General features: G+C 40.6%; 1 protein-coding gene across 6 annotated transcripts in view; it reads right to left on the reverse strand.

Annotated features, from left to right (window-relative positions):
- The window catches only part of ttll7 (tubulin tyrosine ligase-like family, member 7), a 68,099-nt gene that overhangs the window by 46,204 nt on the left and 2,821 nt on the right, over positions 1 to 19,074 (reverse strand). For all 6 annotated transcript variants that reach the window (XM_032525847.1, XM_032525851.1, XM_032525850.1 and 3 more), the window contains exons 2-8: positions 14,381 to 14,780; positions 13,720 to 13,851; positions 11,542 to 11,663; positions 9,065 to 9,132; positions 8,684 to 8,842; positions 4,142 to 4,358; positions 2,129 to 2,293 (exon numbers count right to left, since the gene is read on the reverse strand). In XM_032525847.1, the coding sequence (XP_032381738.1) occupies positions 2,129 to 2,293; positions 4,142 to 4,358; positions 8,684 to 8,842; positions 9,065 to 9,132; positions 11,542 to 11,663; positions 13,720 to 13,851; positions 14,381 to 14,405 (888 nt within the window). In that variant the 5' untranslated portion in view covers positions 14,406 to 14,780. The remainder of the gene's footprint in view (positions 1 to 2,128; positions 2,294 to 4,141; positions 4,359 to 8,683; positions 8,843 to 9,064; positions 9,133 to 11,541; positions 11,664 to 13,719; positions 13,852 to 14,380; positions 14,781 to 19,074) is intronic.

Consider the following 19,074-nt stretch of genomic DNA (forward strand, 5'->3'; position numbering starts at 1 on the left):
ATAAGCCTCCTTGAATTATTTTAACTTTTTCCCTGCATACATTTGTATATTACTGTAGCTACTTTATGTATGCATATTTGATTAATTTATCTCATCTCTGTTTTAATAGCATCACTTCTCTTTCTATCTCAGAGTAGTAGAGACAGCAGGATGGCTGATGTTTAAAAAACAGGCAGGATTAAGCAAAGTTTGTTAGTAAATTTACATACTTTTAGTACAAATAAAAGTACATCAAACTAACTAACTGATAAAAAGCAGTTAAAAAGCTTCTGCTGGTTGGAATAACGTGCCAAATGTTATTGTCATTCACTAAAGTGAGATATTGTTCTGTCAATATACGTTTATGCACAAGAAAAAGATATATATTTTATAAAAATTATTTTATAAAGCCCTGTAGGACAAAGATTATCACATTTTTTTTGAAAGTTGCATAAAAAGGTGCAACCTTTATTGTTTCGGAAAGTCCACCAAAAAATCAATGGATCAAATGTATTAATGTGATTATAATGGTACCTTCCGAGTGGACAAGTTGTCACTATTGCATTGTACTGACTACTACATGCCCACTCTGACACACACACACACACACACACACACACACACACACACACACCATCACCATCTGCACTATGCTTCCCTTCACCAGTCAAACTGTACACAGTGCTGCTGGCCTGCAGTTTTCTCTGTCCAGTCTCACTGCTGGGTACAGAGAAAGCGGTATGGCCTCTATAACTAGCCTGTGGCCAGGCATCTCTCTCAAAATTACACCCACATACAAAAGCTCCGGCTTTGTTGGTCAAACCATGGACACTCTGCCCCATACTGCACATCAATGTTGCCTTAATATGAAAGAGATAGTAAAACATAAAGGGAAAAACACATACACAATATTCTTAACCCCCACAGACAATCTTTTGGCAAACAAACTCTGACTCTGACCGTGACCGTTGGCGGGAAAAGTCAAGGCAGCCTGCATGGTCTGTACAGGACCAAAATGTAAGAGGAGAGATGAAAAGAGAGGGAGAGAGGAGAGTGAGCAAGAGCATAAATACAGAGTTGAAACAAAACACAGTGTGCAAGTGCAAACGGACAGCACTAACACCAAAGTAGTGCAACTTCTGAGGAAAGGGCACATACAAAAATGGTGAGAGAGGGGACGTTCTGGCTGACACTCTGGTATACCACTGAGAGACAAGAAAGATGAGATAAAAAGGAACTGAAGTAAAGAGAAGTGGAAAAATTGAACTAAATCGCCTTGACAAAATGGAGCCTATAGAGAAATTACAAAAGATGGATAAGAGCGGAGAATAAAGAAAAGGAAACTATCCTGAAACAAGAACTTAAAGGACAACAGACTTACAACCGTCTTAAAAGTCACTTTGTTCAACATGAACGTTAAGAAAAGTGAACGCTAATGAAAAGAAGAAATAAAAGCTTGCCTTGCAAATATAAGAACCAGTGGGATTTGATTTTGAAGTTAAACGCTTGTAGCATGAGAACAAGCACTGACGGGCCATACAAGCCAAATGACATTGGACAGCAGGACAAAAAGTCAAGGTCAACAAGAATGAAAAAGAAAAGAACATAAACAGAACAAGGAAGAAAAGAAAGAAAGGAGTGACTAAAAGAGTAGTAACATAAAGACAGGGGGAATATGATGAGATGTGATGCATGGGTATAAGTTCCAAAATTGAATGAATCAGGAACAGGAGGTATAAAGGACTTTGATGAAAAACCGAGAACGAGTTAAAGCTGTTTGGATGAGTTGAGAGTAGTGGCAGATAGGAAGAGCTCAACCTCCTGGAATGATGTTTTCACTGAGCTCTTCCTGGAGTTAAACAAAGCTCTGAAGCTCACAGAATTACTGTCAGAAAAAATCATATCAAACCTTTTGCGGGTCAGCTTGTCTTCTTTGTGCAAGGTGTGTTGGTTAGTAGCAAGAGCATCTGTATACAGTATGAGTCTACGCTTACAGATTACACTTACGGCTGCATGCATGCGTTGTTTGCATTTGTGGTGTGTGGTTATCATTCCGCACATCCTTTGTGGAAGTACACATCCGGCGCGATATGTCTGCATTTAACTGTGTTTCTGTGTTTGTGTCTGTTCGGGTGGACTACCCACGTACAGAGACGTCTCCCCAGAACTTGGCCACATCGTAGTCGTTGGTGCGCAGGAACTCAGTGAACCAACTGATGGACCTCTTACTGCCTTTGTCCACTGTCTCGTCTCGCTCAAAGTTCTCATTGTGTTTGTTGACTGAGTAGTTGGTCAAATGCATGTAGAGCTGGCTCTGTGGAGACAAAGGGGAGTTGGGATGTTATGTGTTAACATGTAACACAAAACCTTGTGTAACTTTATCAATGAGCATGTTCATAGCTGTCTCTGGCTCAAGATTTATAGCTTTATTTAATTATTACATTGGATTGCTCTTACATGGAAACACAGATCTGAGGGAAATAGGTCTGATTTTAGAGGTTGAATATTCCATCATCTAAATCATTAAACAAAAAAGCCCTGGTCCTTTTACAGAAAAATACAGCTTATCTAATAACAATTTGACCAGATGTGATAGATTGCTGAGTCAAAGGTCTGTGGTGTACTAAAACAAGTAAACGTCTTCTTCAAGCTCTGACAACGTTCACAATCGAATGTCATAGCAACAGCAGATCATATTTGCACCAGATGGCATATTTTGTTTGTTGTTGCATAAAAATCTTTCTTTTCTTGAATTCCTTTATTTACTGAGCTGATGAATAAATGTAGCTTTTTTACCTGCTTCCTGCTTCCAGTTAGATGCATTTATAGCTGAGAGTTGTCCAGGACAATCACAATCTAATGCTTATGGCAACAAAAACCTGGAGCAAGTGCAATAGTAGATTGAGATATACACTGTATGTTGTACTTAAATAGCTGTGGTACCTGTGCCAGTGCTCTTTAGTGTAATTATACCTTTGTCAGTGATGATAATCACCACAGCAAACAACATCCTCAAGGTTGTTGATTTTATCCCCACAGTGCACATACCCACGTTCTCCTAAGTAATATGGGTAGACAAGAATAAAGGAAAAAGCAAAAACATCACAAATGTGTCCCTTGGCAACAACTAAATGACTAAGAAATGTTGCCGTAAGAAAAGTAAAGAACAGTTCGCTGTGCTATATAGGAATTTGCTCTATTCTAAAAATGGTTCTTATACTCTTTGATAGGAAATGAGTTCAACAGCAGAACAAGCTTACATTTATAGATCAACAAAATCTCAAGCACTCAGTTATAAGAGAAGTCAAAGCCATCAGGCCCCATACAGTAGTTCCAACAGAGCATGGCTAAAATGCATTGAGTGGTTGATTATAATGAGCCATTGTGTAACCCTTGTAGTATCTCTCTCTTGAAACACTATCTCTCACAGTTGAAGACAATACATCCTTGTCCTTAGCCTACAAGGTAATAACGCTGTGACCGGAGGCTGTATCAGCCCATGATGGCTGTCTGGGAGCCACTCTCTGTGGGATTGAACATCCATCTATATGGCATGACTCACTCCATCATGTGTCAAAGATTGGGTAAGACAATACACATTTGTGTCACAGGAGGGGTCCAGCATGCCTAGCTGAGCGTGTGTTCATATTGTAGATAAGCATCACGCTTCATATGAAGCTCTGCGTGTGTTTGTGTTTGTGCACGTGTGCGTGTGCGTGCCTGTGTTTGTGTGTGTGTGCACATCCCATCATCAGCAACAGACTGTGCTTCAGAAAGTGCAGAACCTCAAGGCAAATATAATCGGCCTGATATTACAGGAGATATGCATGGCAAATACACTGTGAATCTACTCCTACTATCTGTCTGTAGGGCATTTCTGACTCGCCTGATTGGTCATACACTAGTTACCTGTACGTACTTTCTAATATAAATCCATGAACAGTTGTGTGTATATCTACAACTCATTAAATTGACCTTGTGCACAGATGGCACACAGATAAAGATGCATGTCCTGGTATAAGTTACAAGGTGTGTGTCTACGTCCATTTGTGCATTTCCAAGTCAATGCTCAGCTTTGTGAAACACTTTGTATCTTTACTCTGAAAATTCCTACACACATAAATTATCTTTATTAGTAGTAGTATTATTGTCTGTGACTCACCAGATTGGCCTCACTGGGTGCATGGTACTTCTCTGTGCCCATGCGTACCAGTCCGTCATTGTAGAGAAAAATGCGAAGTGGGTCACAGGAAGTGACGAGGATGTAGATGCGTAGGTCAAACTTGTAGCCCTCCATCAGGAAGGGCTTGTCCAGGTACTCCTGAACAATAAAGTGTTCCTGGGCTGGCAGCTTCTCACAGTTACGGATAAGCGAGATCCTGCATAGACAGAAATTTTATTAATCCTCGGGGGGAAATTGGGGTGTCATCAGCAGCCTAATAAAATATGGCATAGTAAAGACAAAAAAGATAATTAAAAAAAATGATAGATGGCAGCATAGCAGGGACCATGAACATGACTGATGACAGTGGCACTGTCTTATATATCTGTTGAAGCAACAAAAAAAATGTATCCAAATAGTATACAGATTGTATGGGTTTAATGCAATATTTCATATTAAATCATCATGAAAAGTTGGGGACATATTACTGGGGTGCCACATCTGCCTTGATACTTTCAATCTTCAAATCATAAGATGAACTTTGGCCGGGTTTTATTTTTCAAAGCACTGGATAAAAAGTACAAGTACTGTGTGAAGAGCAATAGATGCAATCAGATGGAGAAGATGTGTCCGTGAGCATGGAATGACTCTTACATTTACACTGAAAACGTTCAGCCTTTAGGAGTGAAAGGGTCAGAGCCATTGTGGTATTTATGTGACCTTCCACTGCTACAGAACCTTCAATGAAAGCATATGGAAATGTGTGTGCTCAGCATGCCTCAAGGCTGGCTTTGGCAGGACAAGCTGTTTGGCTCTGAGGGGCATTGAATGTTCCAAAACCTGTGTTACTTATTACCTGGTCATCTAAATAAAACTGTTAAAAAAAAAAAATGTACAAAAAACTGGTACAACCCAAATGCTGTTTTGTCTGAGAAATACTCTGCGAGCATCTGGAGAACATTTTGATTTTCTGAAGCCAAACTCTGCAATGTCTGAATGGCACAGTGCATCAAATGTTGTAGCAGGGTCTTTTTTGTGGATTAATATGAGCAGACATCGCGCTCTGTTTTGACCTCCACTCTAATTCCTTTGCTTTGGTCTCATGTCACTGGCACTCAGGCCTTATAGTACGCAGGCCACTGCTAGCTGGACTCTAGAATGAGTTGTGTTAGTTTGTGTGCATCCACGTGGCTGTGCAGACGAGGGTGAGGTGCAATATTTTTCAAAACTTTGTGAATGTCAAAGTGTGTACTGTATGTCTGTCCGTATATGTATAGGTGTATGCATGTGTGCAGGGAGGGTGAGGGGTCGTTCCTAAACAATCTCCCACTATGTACAAGCATCGTGACTGACCTTACTATAACACATAGTTAAGGCGGACTTGGCCTAAATTGGTTACATGCACAGCCTGGAAGGCTCCATTATTCACATGCAAACAGACACACCACACACACAAAAACAATATGTGGCCAAGATGTAAGGATTTGATTGTTCAAAAACTACAGTTTGAGGTATTAAGATATTGTGGCGCCAAGTCACCAGAGTGCAAACATTGTTCCGCTATGTTATCCCAGCCAGAACATAGAGTTACTTGGGAACAGTGTGGCCTATGTTGTTGTAATGTAACCAACAAATTCACCTGTACATTACGGCGTACCCTACAGCGTACCTGACGCCGTACCCTACGCCGTGCCCTACGCCGTGCCCTACGCCGTACCCTACGCCGTACCCTACGCCGTACCCTACGCCGTACCCTATGCCGTACCCTACTTCTCGTAGCCTACATTGTAGCCTGTGTGAACCTAGACTGGGATCAGGTATTGCCTTTCAGGTTATGGTCTTAGTTCAGCAGTCGTCTCTTCAGAGGTTTGTTAACATCTTCTCAGCTTGTATTCCCACCTTAGTGTAATATTGTTGGTACTGTCAGGTTTATCAATCACTCCTCATCACCACTTGCTCCCGCCAAGTAAAATACTGCCGTATTATAGAAAAACATTTCATTGGCCTGCTTATCACAGTGCTTGAACAGAAAAGAGCAGGTACAAGTTGATGGTAGGCTGACCGACGTTGCCTAACAGGCAGACAGCAAGTTGAATGATGAGGACAGGGTTAACGGTGTGAGTTAGTCAAGGAGGAGTAGCTGAGGAGAAGACGACATGATTGATGAGCTGAGGTGTCAGATAATCACGGCCCATTCTCCCCTGCCTATTTAATTTGGCACCGGAGGGTATCTGCCTTTTTTTAAGCCCTGCACGCGCTTTTATTTTGTTTCCTTTATAACAAGCTGCGCTTCAGACACAAACAATAATTTCATTTAGTTGGCCAACGGAATTTTTTTTTACAGGGGGTAGATATAACTTAATTTCCTGCCGTGTCACACCACGCAAAAAAAATTGAGAAAGATCTAATCTTGTGAGTCGCCCGCCGTTGAGTGGTCGAGCAAAATTTATCATCTTTCATATTCTTAATGTATTGCTATTATTCAGCCTTTGGTGCCTTTTATTCTTTAATAAATAAGGGCTTAGTGCAGCATGGAGTTATAAGTAATGCCCACATTATACCAGAAAGGACAAATTCAAAGAGAATAAGAGGGAGAGGTGAAGCACACTGAGCTATTTGTACTTCAATATCCCCACCTATTGGTACCAGTGATGAATGCACTCCAAAGTATTTCTTCACATATTCACTTCAGGGATCAGGTTGTCAAAGAATTAGAAGTCAAAAGGAATACCAGATACATGTTTTGCAATCTGAGCTGTTTCAATGTATTCCGAAGTGTTCAAGAGAGCTGTGTGCAATTTGCAAAGCAAAAACTAATTATTTTTAAAGTACCCTGTATTTTAGCCACGTCATAATATTTCACAGTCTGGCCTGCCTTTTACTTTATGTTTTATTTTATCAAACAGAATTATTTGTAAAGCCCATCACACTTAAATCTTTGAACTTGAAAACACTTGGCATTTCCACTTTATTTTAGTCTATCCAGGCTTGACCTTTGCGCAGGTCAAATCATAGTAGAATTCTGTTTTGAGTGTCAAATGAGTTGGTTATGGCTCATACATAGAACATTAGAATCAGTTACTGGGTTTATTTTAGAGACAATTTAGGATACTTGTGTTGTTGGCCACTTCTGTTGCATCCATCCAGTGGTTTGTGATGAAGGACTGAGCAGAGAAGTCTAAATGTCCCTTTTTCATCAGGGAGCTTCCTAATATTCATCCCCAGATCTCTCAGTCAGTGGTACCTGGAAACCCTCCAGAAGCCAGACAGCTTTCATACTAGATGAATAAAACCAACTTCTCAAAGCAAAGGAGCTTAAAAATCAACACCACCCTTACGGTCACCCATGCTTATAATGTTCAGTGTTATTGACACTTTTTTAGAGGGCAGTCAATTCAACTCTTTGGTAAACTTTGGTTTGTAATGTTTTGTCCACCCATATTTACACACATTAAGCCGCCTACACATGATCAGCTGTAAAACCGTGAGGTAGGGAGCAGAGGATAGTGCTGACACGTCAGAGGTATGCATAATTTCTTCTGGCTATCTCACATTCAGCTGTTATCTCAGAGATTGAACAATTGAAAGTTCAGCGGCAACAAGGTTAAAGTTTAAATAATATGAACTTTGAGGGGCGGGCAGTGCCAAGTGTAGCACTACCGTCTGGTTGCCACTGATGCTCACCCCGTACAAAAACAAATTGGCACAGCCAGATCAAAGCCGTCTTACCACTAATTATCAGGGGACTAGGGGGAGTGAAGCTTTGCCACAGGTGTATTGATTGCTGGAATTTTTACATTTGATTGATTTACTTCACAATTTCCAAATCAGGATAGTGGTAACATACCATAGAAATGTATAACACAACCAGAGATAGGCTCTCACTCAATGGGATTTTAAGTATGAAATATGCATTCAGGTACTACTGGCCGCTCATCTTTTGATAAAGAGATGCTATTGTGAGACAGAGTCCCCTGCAGCAGCCATCTTGGTCCATTTTCTAGTCTGACTGGTCTCTGCTGATGGTAGCTCATAAAGGAATCCAATAATCACATGCAGAGACCTTCAGGGAAGGAACTACAGTAACAGCCAGGGACTGTGTCTGTGTGTGTGTGTGTGTGTGTGTGTGTGTGTGTGTGTGTGTGTGTGTGTGTGTGTGTGTGTGTGTGTGTGTGTGTGTGTGTGTGTGTGTGTGTGTGTGTGTGTGTGTGTGTGTGTCCTAATTTATGGAGAGTGTGACCATCGAGGACAATGAGGCCAACAATGAAATTCACCACACCCTCTCAGCTCAAATACTAAATCTGGTCCGGGCCCTAATGTTATTTTCATAGACACCCATGTCAGGGTCACAAACCTCTTATTGCCTTGTTTTGTTTTGTTTTTCCTCTATTTGCTCCGGAGCTAATTTCTTCTCTTCCACTCACTATCTTGTTTTCTATCCTCTGCTTCTGTCGCTCTCTTCTTCTCTTTTATCCACTGTCTTCCCCCGTCAGTCTTATAGTCAGTGTGTTAGATTGGGAAACTTTCTAGCCTCTGACCTACCCATGACCCATGGCTCCGTTGGCGGGTTTGACGATAAAGGTCTTCTGCTTGCGTTTCCTGCGGAGCTCCTTGACATAGTTCTGGAACTGAGTGTACTCGGCGGGGAAGATCCAGGTTTTGGGAATGAAGCTGTACTCTTGTGGCTGGCACTTGATCATTCTGGAGAACAAAGGAAGGGTGTGTGTGTGGCAGTAAAGACACATTTTATACTATTAGAAAAGTCATGTATTGGTACTTTTCATTTAGCATTTTCCTGTCTTTCACATATTTGTACCAAGTTGTAACATCTTAAATGCCAGCTGGCTAAACACTGAGCATTGAAATGCTCTTGTTTTTTAATTGAACTCAACTGAACTAAATTATTCTCATTTGAAAACTTACTTGGACATGTTTCTTGCTAGGCAGTCCTTCCGGCAGATTTCGCCCATGCCAGGGAAATGGTTAATTCTCTGCAGAGGGACAGGAAGACATAATAATGTTGTTAGGGTCATTACGCCACTCAGTTCCACCCCCACCCCATCATAAAAATGAGCACATTAAAGGCAGCAACCTGAAGTGAGCGTACAATGTTCTGACATTTATGCCCAATTACGGACTCAAAACAAAAAGGTGACGCTGAGACCTTTCTCAACCCTTATTTAGTTTACCGGGCTTTTTTTATACTTTAAAAGGTTGGGGAGGGAAGAGGCGAGAAAAAAAAACGATCAATCTCAACTCCGAGGGGCCGAGGTAATTGGTTCTGCATCGCAAGCTCCTGCAGTGACAGTTGAATGAATTGCTTTGAATGCGCTGAAAGAGGGGTGGGGGGGGGGTAAAGGAAAAACTGGGTTTTCTGTATTCTTTGACCAAATGAGCCTGAACAGGGGCGTTAATTAGGCTCGTATGAACTGAAACTTGACAGCAAACTCTCACAGTACATCACTAAACGGAAGAAGGAAAGAATTAAAAGAGGGAGAGAGAGAAAGCAGGGGGGAAAAACAAGAACGCAGAGTGAAAAAGGATCCTGTGATTATTATCCAAACGAGACACACGTAATTAGGGATTCGGAAGAGATTGCACAATTATGCCAATGCCGCGAGACGACGTAGCTTGTGATGGGAAATCAAAACCAATTGTTGAGGGACTTCTCCTTTTCTACTGAGAAATGATCTCATGAAACACCATAGCAGTGCGATAGAGCAATTGAAAACAATTGGCAGCAAATCACCAGTTCTATGTGAAAACATTAGCCACATTGCTACACGTTAAGCTGTTACAGTATTTGTAATATTCAATCTACTTAGCTGAACTCTTGCTGCCCCTGTCCTAACAAGCCATACTCTTTTTAGTCTGTGATTTAATCGATCATTAGTGCCCAGTCTAATCAAATAAGCACTCAGGAAGATGGATGGCTAACGTTCATAGCTGAGGGGGAGCAGTAAGTACAGTCAGCAGGACAGGGAGGTCAAACAGAGGTAAGATCACTTTCAGACTAGTACACAGACCTCAAAGCAACCCTTATTGTTTAGGCCCGTCTTGTCAACATCACCAGGGAGATCTGAAACCTGCCCTCCACCCCCTGTTGCTCACAACTTGTCAGTCTACCTGTCAATCTTCTTATCTGTCTCTGTTGTTCCCTCTCACTGTCCACCCCTCTTTCCTATTTGCTGTCTTCATCTTACCTCCCAGGGTCTGAGAAAAAGCAGATGGGCATGTTCAGGGTCTTCCTTCCATCTTCTTTTTTCTATTATATTTTAGTTCATTCCAACATTTACTATTACTACTTTAAAAATAATCTTCTTTTCCCTGCTCTATCTGACCAAAATGTCTCTGTATACCATCCCCTTTCCATCTGCTCTAATCTCTTTTTTCCTTTTTTTTCCCTTTTATCTCTACTGGAGAAACACAAAATGTATTTTAAGGCAAGGTAAATCACCGGTGTGCAAACACCTCTTTTTCATGGCAGAAAAACTCACAAGGGAAGTTATTTGGTGAAGCTTTTATGACTTGCCAAATGAATAGGCCTCAGGTCAGATTTATTCACATTTTAGTGCAAAATATTTAAAGGCTTGGAAGAAGGCCTTAAGTCCCACAGGCTTAGTGGTTTGTAGAGTCTAAAAAACGTATCTAATGCTTTGTGCTAGGGCTGCACGATTATGGCCAAAATGATAATCACGATTATTTTAAATAAATATTGAGATCACGATTAATTATCACGATTATTTGATCTTGGGAAGCCAAAATTGTGATCGTGATTAAAATTCGATTAACTGTGCAGCCCTAATTTGTGCTGTAATAAGTTTGAAGAATCTGCACACAATCATTTCAGTTTATCTAACTCTAACTAAAAGAGTTTTTAAAGGAAAGGAAGTTTTCTTTGTATGACAATTATTTAGATGAAATTCTCTAAGCATGGGAGGGTTACAGTTGCTGTCATAGTTTAGTTTTGTCTTTTTTTTATCCCTTTCTTCTGGTTGCACTGCACTGTTTCATTTCAGAGGCATCTCAAAGAGCCTTGGGGAAATCCTTCCTTACCTTACCAGTGATACACACATTAGAGGCAGGTTATTTTGTTTCTAACATTTGGTTTACCTTTAAAGTCAGCTGAACACATGTGATCTTTTTCAGAACTGCTGCTCAAGACTTTTCCCTTCCAAAGTTACATACATCCACTGGGAGCTGATCAGTATCATGGTCTTTGGCTGCTAGCCACTGAGCAGCTTTATTGGAGCATACTGTAAAGGTTAAGATCCATTTTATCCTGTTCAGTACAGCAATTAGATCTGACAACCTTATTCTTAAGCTCTCTTGTCTAACCTCTAGGCTACGGAGCCAATGAACAAGGTGGGCTGAGTTGACATGGTAGCGATGCAGTGTACCTGATAATTCCTGAGCTCTGCAATTTTCTCATGCTGCACGGCCGAGTCATTCCAGATGAGGTTGGCGGTCTCGTCATCTTCCCGGGTCTTGATGTAGTCCACTTCTTTGATGACTATACGAACTGGGGGAAAAGACTCACATTAGATCGTATTCCATTATTAAAATGAACTATGCAGTCATTTTCAATACATTTTCATGATCGCAAAGTAACTTACTGTTTTAGATGCAAAATTAGAGCAAGATGTGACCTGGACCCACAATTTACATATATTTTTTTTACTTTTTAGATTAATATTTCATTTAAACATGTTGCTGGACTTCATTTCTGTTTTACCATACATAAAGAGAAAAATGAATCCGGGAGATGATAGATCAAAAAAGCTCACAGCAATATTTGCCATTTATGGAATGGTTGCAGAGCAGCCAATCGTAATACCTCTCTTCAAAAAGATAAATTAATTGTCTGTAATGCATTTAAATCCCAATGGAAACCCAATAGTATGAGAGATAGGTGGCAAGCCCATTTGGACATTAATCCGACAACTATTCATTATTCAGTTAGTAATGAAAAATTCATATGCCCTAACGAAAAGAGGCATTAATTAATTTCTTGAAAGCTTTCACAAACCTGGAGAAGGCTTGCCTAATGTGGCATGATGACACATGAATGGGAAAAAGGTGTTTCTGATGTAACTTCATCCATCTGTTAACATTGGTAGAGGCTAACAGAGTTTAGTTAACTGGAACAGGGAGGGTTTACAGTTACCAGTAGGGCCTTTGAGTACAAAATTATGATCAATCTTTTCCTACACATCTCACCAAACAGGCATCCTACGGGCCAGAGTGTACATTCCCTTCTCAGTGGGTGTAAAGTAAATTTCCAACACCATATTCCCTGACCTTTGACCTGTATCTGTAATACCATCAATTCTAAAACAAAAAAGACAGCTGCAAAAAACGGTAACAGCAAAAACGAGCCATCCATCTGGCCCTTAGAGTTAATTTTCCTTCAAAATAGCCCTGCACTACTCTCAGAATGGCCACTGTGAGGGTCTCGTCACAGCAAGCAAACTGACTCACAGCTCGACTCTCATCTACCTACAGGATCCGGGCAGCCCCCAACTTCTACTTGCTGCTGCTGACTCCTTAGTTTCATAGGTTGTAGTTCACCCCTGAGAGCTGTACTGCCACACTGGCATATACTGACCATGTGAGGAGTGCTTACTATGCTTCTGTTTGCCCTTCTCAAAAAACTGTACTGCCAAGTTAAATTACCTCAATAAAGATTTATGTATGTATGTAAGGCTGAGCTGTCTATGTGTGAACTGTTGCTGCAACTCTATTAAGTTTAATTTAAGACATTAAATAACAACGGCCTCCTTGAAACATTCCCACCACAGCAAATTAGATTTTATTATTGGGAATAAAATCTGTAGTGTATTGTTTTATTGTTGAGACATTTAAAAACATGGTGATTTAGTTTTGCTGTTTTGAGGGACTGACTGAGCCATACTGAGGGCTTTTTCCAAAGTTAATATACAGTTCACTGTGTCACAGTACATTAATCCTGACCACCCAAATGTTGGTTTTGCTCCCTCGTGAAATTTAAATGAGGAAAATATAAATATTAATTCACATGCTTGAAACCTGAGGCTCTGTAGTAAAGGCTGAGTATACACAATGTAGCTAGCTCTGACATAAAATTAGCTTACCAGGAAAATAATAATTAACTATGTAGTCATCAATATTAATAGCATATTCAACATGTCTATAAGTAATAACCTGAAAAAAGAATAACTTAAGTTGGTTAGTTAAGTTACACTAATCCTACATTTTAGGCTACAACCACAAACACGACTGCTAAGACAGTTTAGGCAACTTGTCTTGTTTTCTGACAAAAAAACATCAAAACTAGGATAATGTACATCAATGAAAGGGTTTCATCATCACCCATCTCAAAGAAAGCTTCTTTTCATCCAACACTAGCTTCGTCATTAAGATGAACTCTCTATTCAAAACATATCTTTGTGAACTGACATGTCTGCAGTGTATATGTATGCTTTACTTCCTTTTTTAAACCTGTTTTTATTTTAAAATTTTCAATAAACATTTTTATTTAATATTGTGGCTATTGTGATTTCAAAAGCGTTAATATCATTTGAAATAGATTATCATACCAATCTCATATTTGGTGGCAGTGACATTGGCGGTGATAGTGCCTTTCTTCTTTTTGGTGCTCACTTTTCTCTTCCCACTGCTCCGGTACGAGCCCACAGATGGCCCGTTCACGGGGGACGCTCCTTGATTCTCTGGAGGAAGAGACAACATACTGTACAACAACACTAGATACAGTCACAGCTTGTGCTCCAGACTGGGAGGGGAGCCGGAGTTGCTGGAGTTTTATAATATATTTTACTTACATCTGCAGGGAATTTAGTGGGGCCTGTTTATGGGGCTAGGGTGTAACTGAATTAGGAATCTAGTTTGCTATAGCTGTATGCATCATGATTCTTCATAATGTGTATAGTGTGTGTGTGTGTGTGTGCGTATGACTTACAAAACTTTAATGTCCCTAAGAGGCAATTTGTTATACAGTACAGGCATATTAACACATAATCCACAACACAAACATTGAACCAGACATCTACAGCACCATTTATCTAACACATAACATACACATGCAGTGTGCGTGTGTGCATATATTTATGTGTGTGTGTGCTTCAGAAACGTATGGATTATGGCGGGCAGGTACAGTACCTGTAAAGAATATGCAAGCCAACTAACCATCTAACAGAATACCCCTGTCCGTCCTGAGAGAGTTGGACCTCTCTTACTCACCTCCTTCATTGGGAGGGGATGGCATCTCAGGGGCTGGAGAAGTAAATGGGCAAGCCAAGCTTCCTGCCAGGCTTGGCGGGAGTGCGGGCCTCACAGGGTACTCACAGCACCCTCCAAGGGCTCTGTCACACTCGCAGTGGTTAGTCTTCCCTGCCTTGAGCTGTATGGACGATGTGGTTCAGGATGGCCCAATGGATCATCTGAGCATCTCCCTGGCGCCTTTCAGCAATATAAACAGCAGCAGCAGAGTCTGAGTGGGCAGGGGAGTTAGAAGGGGGGCACAGTGGTGGGGAAGAGTGGGAGGGGAAGGGCCTCTCAAGGGTCTACACAGCCCCAGCTTATTTACAGCCACAAGAGGAGAGAGGGAGGGAGGAGTGGACAGAGGGATGGAAAGGAATGCCTGTAGAAGAGAAGAAAAAATATATTTTACAGCAGCCAAACGGTAGTTGTAGGCTGACTGCTCTGAGGGTGACTACAGTGCACACTGTGGATCTGTGTGTATTGGACATGCTTTTGATGTAACACAGCAGCAACAGCAGCACACAGGCCTATCACAAGCTACATCAGTCAATCTGACACAGAGCGTAACAGTTCAGTGAGAGCTCTGTACAGCTCTGACACTGCAGTACTACTAAGATAATAATCTAAAGCTGTGTGACGTCCGCTGGACTAATTGGTATTCCGTGGAACCATTGTGAAATAATGTGATTGTCAGGTAAAGGGTTTGCAGAATCTCATTGTGTCTGATGCTTGGGCCAGCTGGGTTTTATTGTACAGCTGAGAGGTCACTTCATTCAAACAGCTGGCATCTTTACAGTGGTTTGTTAAAATGATGCTTCAGGCTATGAAGTGGTGTGGGAAATTAACACCAGTTATCAGCCAAATTCTGTTATTGTTTGGCTGTGGTCTGAGAGTGTGTCTTCAAACCACTTTTGGGGGTAATCAACCATTGCTGAGATGCACTGTCACATTTAATTTTTTGTTGGCGGGGGCAGTATAGTGACTCAGTGGTTAGTGCTGTTGCCTCACTGCAAGAGGGAACTATGCTTGAGTCTTAGTCTTCTTTGTGTGGGGTTTGAATGTTCTCCTTATGTCACTGTGGACACCATTCTTCTACTTCAAATAAACATAGACCAAAAAGATGTCACTTGTTCAGCATTGTGCCACCAATCTATTATTTTTTGCAAGCCTGAGTCTCAAATAGTTGTTAAAAAAATAATTCTGAGTGATGTAACCAGTAGAAAAGAACTGAATAAAATAAAGTGTTTAAGATTCCTCATATTTTCAAAGACAAAGCAGCATTCAGGTGGACTGGAGACTGCAAACTGCCTGTGGTGTATGAATCTGTGTAACTCTGTCCAGTGATGGATTGGCAAGCCATACAATTACAGCATGCTTGGACAAATCCAGCTGCTCATGATCCTCGCAAGTCAAAGATATAGTGCATGTAGCTGCTCAATTTTGAGTCAACAATGATCCAATTTAATGAGGAGTCTGCAAGGAGATGCAAGATGGTCTTGAGATGATTAACAACCCTGCATCCAATGCATACAAGGTAGAGTGCAGATACCCAAACCAAGCCCAACGGGACCTGATGGGCCGGTCCGGGTTCGGACCAATATTTAGAAATGATGTTCGGGGTTGGGTCAGGCTCGGTCACATCAGCGTGATATGGCCTTTATTGTAAAATGGTGCTGCGGCTCCTTTAAGAGAGATTAGTGCATGTGGGTTAAAGTGCTGATTGGGAGCTCGACATAGTTAAAATCTAATTTTTTTCTCATGCAAATGTAGCTCAGCGTAAATTCTTTCATGAAGACCTAACTTTTAATCAATGCACTCCTTCATCACGCATGTATAACTGTTGCATATCTGCAACTAGTCTCTCCTGATTGAAACGTATCTCAGTGTAAATCCTTTCAGGAAGACCTAACTCTTAATCAATGTTCTACCCAACTTGACTCAGCTGTTGAGGCGTTCACCTTCCTGCTAAACCAATCAGAATTGTAAACAAATGGCAAGGGCCAATCACGGAGTCATAACCCTGCTTTAAATAATCAGTTTTTCCCTTTGCTATTCAGCTGTCGTTGCAGTCCACATCCAGTCATCTACTCCAACTGACCGGTCAGGGCTCCTTCGTCACCACCACCAGTGTCTAGATTCCATTGGGGGGTCTGATGGTCTATCTACCCCTATGCATACGAAATATTCATATAGCGATGGAGTCTAATTGCCAAAGACTTTGTACATTTTATTGAACTGTACAATAAACCTTATTGCATATCTGCAAACATTTCTCTCCTGATTGAAATGACACATGTACGTTTGTTTGTGTGGATTTTTTTATTTTTTATTAGGGAACTGAAGGAAGGCATTCGGAAATGTCAACAGATGAGCACACCAGTGCACACAGGGCAACAAGCGCACGTTGGCCTAAGTTGTTTAATATAAAATGTTCAATGTGTTAATCTTTCCTCATTGCTTCGTTTCCGACCGTGGTCAGAAAACCAGTGGAGACTTGTTACCTCCAGGGCCCACGTTGTAAAATGAAAATATCGGGGTTAAAATTCCGTTTCTGGTAGGCCTGCAAAATTAATCTTTATAAAATTGGGATCTTGATTCACCCTGTTCACAATTTAATTTTTAAATAACTTTGATTCAAAAAAAAAAAATCATAGATAACACCAGTTATGCCAAATCTGGTACAGGCTTTTGGTGCCTCTTCTGCATTTTATACAGAGATCAACAGCAGCCTCTAGTGGTGAAAATATACTGAAAAGTCCATTTCCTCTCTACCAATCTTTACCATCCATACAACCACAAATACGCCTGTAGGTAATACATGTACACATACAGTATATGCACAACAGTAGATATGCACTTGCGCTGACTTGAAAAGTAACCCTATCGATTCAGCATCCTCTGGACAAATTAGAACGGGAAACAATTCAATCACATAACTCGATAACTCAGTGGTCTTCACTGTCACCCTCTTGGTCTGCCTGTGGTAAGCGCAAGACATTGATTCTGGAGAGGACAGAGACTGGAATGAGATCAGCACAGAGGGGGAGAGCGACAACAAAGAGTCAGGGTGATAAAGTGAGGCAAGCTGTGCTTGTGCTTTTGACAACCTGCCCCCACCTCCCAGAGGTGTACTGGTTCTCTGTACAGGAGGCAGCGAACACTGTCTCTATAGAAGCATTGGACCTTGGTGTCATGTAATCCCTCAGGAATGAGGAGAGGGTCTGACAGGCACATAATATGCAACTAAACACCAGCAAATGTACACATACCACTAGAACACAGGCATATTCTTAATGCAAAGTAATCTATGAAAAATACGCACAATCCCTAGGCAAGCTATGTGATGTTTAATCCTAATTATTCTGCATGTTATTGCAGGATAATGAATCTTCATATGTTAAGGAACAATTGTACAAACATTGAATATCAGCTACAGTGGACATTCTAAATTGAACAGACCTTTTAATATTTCTGCAATATTATGAATGAATAATGGTGTTAACCTCATTGATTTCGATCTTACGATTCATAGTGCTAATTTTTTTAAATAAGCTTAGACTTAAAATGTTTAAGTTAAGCTACCACACAAAATTTGAAAGAGGAGCACATTCGCAAATAGAAATTCAGTTTTCAAATATCTTCTCTGATAATGTGATTTAATTTCTTTCCTTGAGCGAATTACAGTAAAATGTTAACATTAGTTCTATCTAGGCTTGTTTGCCTGGCTACCATATAAGGTCACAGCTGAGATTGATGTGACATCACACAGTTCTGTGACTGTAGTCACATGTAATATATACATAGGCTATACATATATTCATGTTTTATATCTATCCTCTATTTAACTCACTCCATTCTGTCATATCCCATATCCCATTCCTTTTTCTTATTACATTTGTGAAATAATGTTGGATAAACTTAATTTTACACACAATCCCGTCTTATCTTACATTTTATTGTCATTTTATCTTATTTTGTAATTATATCTTATTATTGTCATTTTATCTGATTTTGTCTTTTATATGCGTGCTCTTATTGCGGCAACTAGTTCTTTTATTGCTGAGCTGATCCGTTCTCTCGTCAAATACATTTCCATTGACCCTGTGTTAACCTACATAAGACAAATAAAACTTAAAATGATATAGTATGAAATATTATGTTAAAGCATCTGTGAGCTGCTAGTATTTTTTTTCCTTGTTTTTGAAGTTTCTATTAACTTTCTGGTTATTTTTGTAACCTTGATTGTGGGGAATACATGACGACATCCACAAAATGTGTCTAGACTTGGAAAGGATGACTTGCCAATACATTTTACAGCTGCTAGCATCATCACATTTAATCCTTCAGTGAAGCATTAAATCTTCATTAAACCACTTCCACTGAGTATCTACCGTTAATCCTCTGATGCAATGACACTTGTTCTCCAACAGAGTGTGCCAAAGGGCCACCACAGCAGAGCAGAGCAGAACAGGCAGAAATCCTATGGATGCTGATCTCATGCACTTCCCCTTTGCCACACACAACACAGAAAGGCTTCATTGTAGAGAGTCAGCTCTTCATGCTGCTCATCTGCATCACTCTGTCTCACAGGCCCTAAATGCATGACAAAAGCATGTCTGTTTTTCAGGGCATTGTTATGCAGAATGTGTGTGTGTGTGTGTGTGTGTGTGTGT

This window comes from Etheostoma spectabile, chromosome 9 (assembly GCF_008692095.1).
Source record: "Etheostoma spectabile isolate EspeVRDwgs_2016 chromosome 9, UIUC_Espe_1.0, whole genome shotgun sequence".
Lineage (NCBI taxonomy): Eukaryota > Metazoa > Chordata > Actinopteri > Perciformes > Percidae > Etheostoma > Etheostoma spectabile.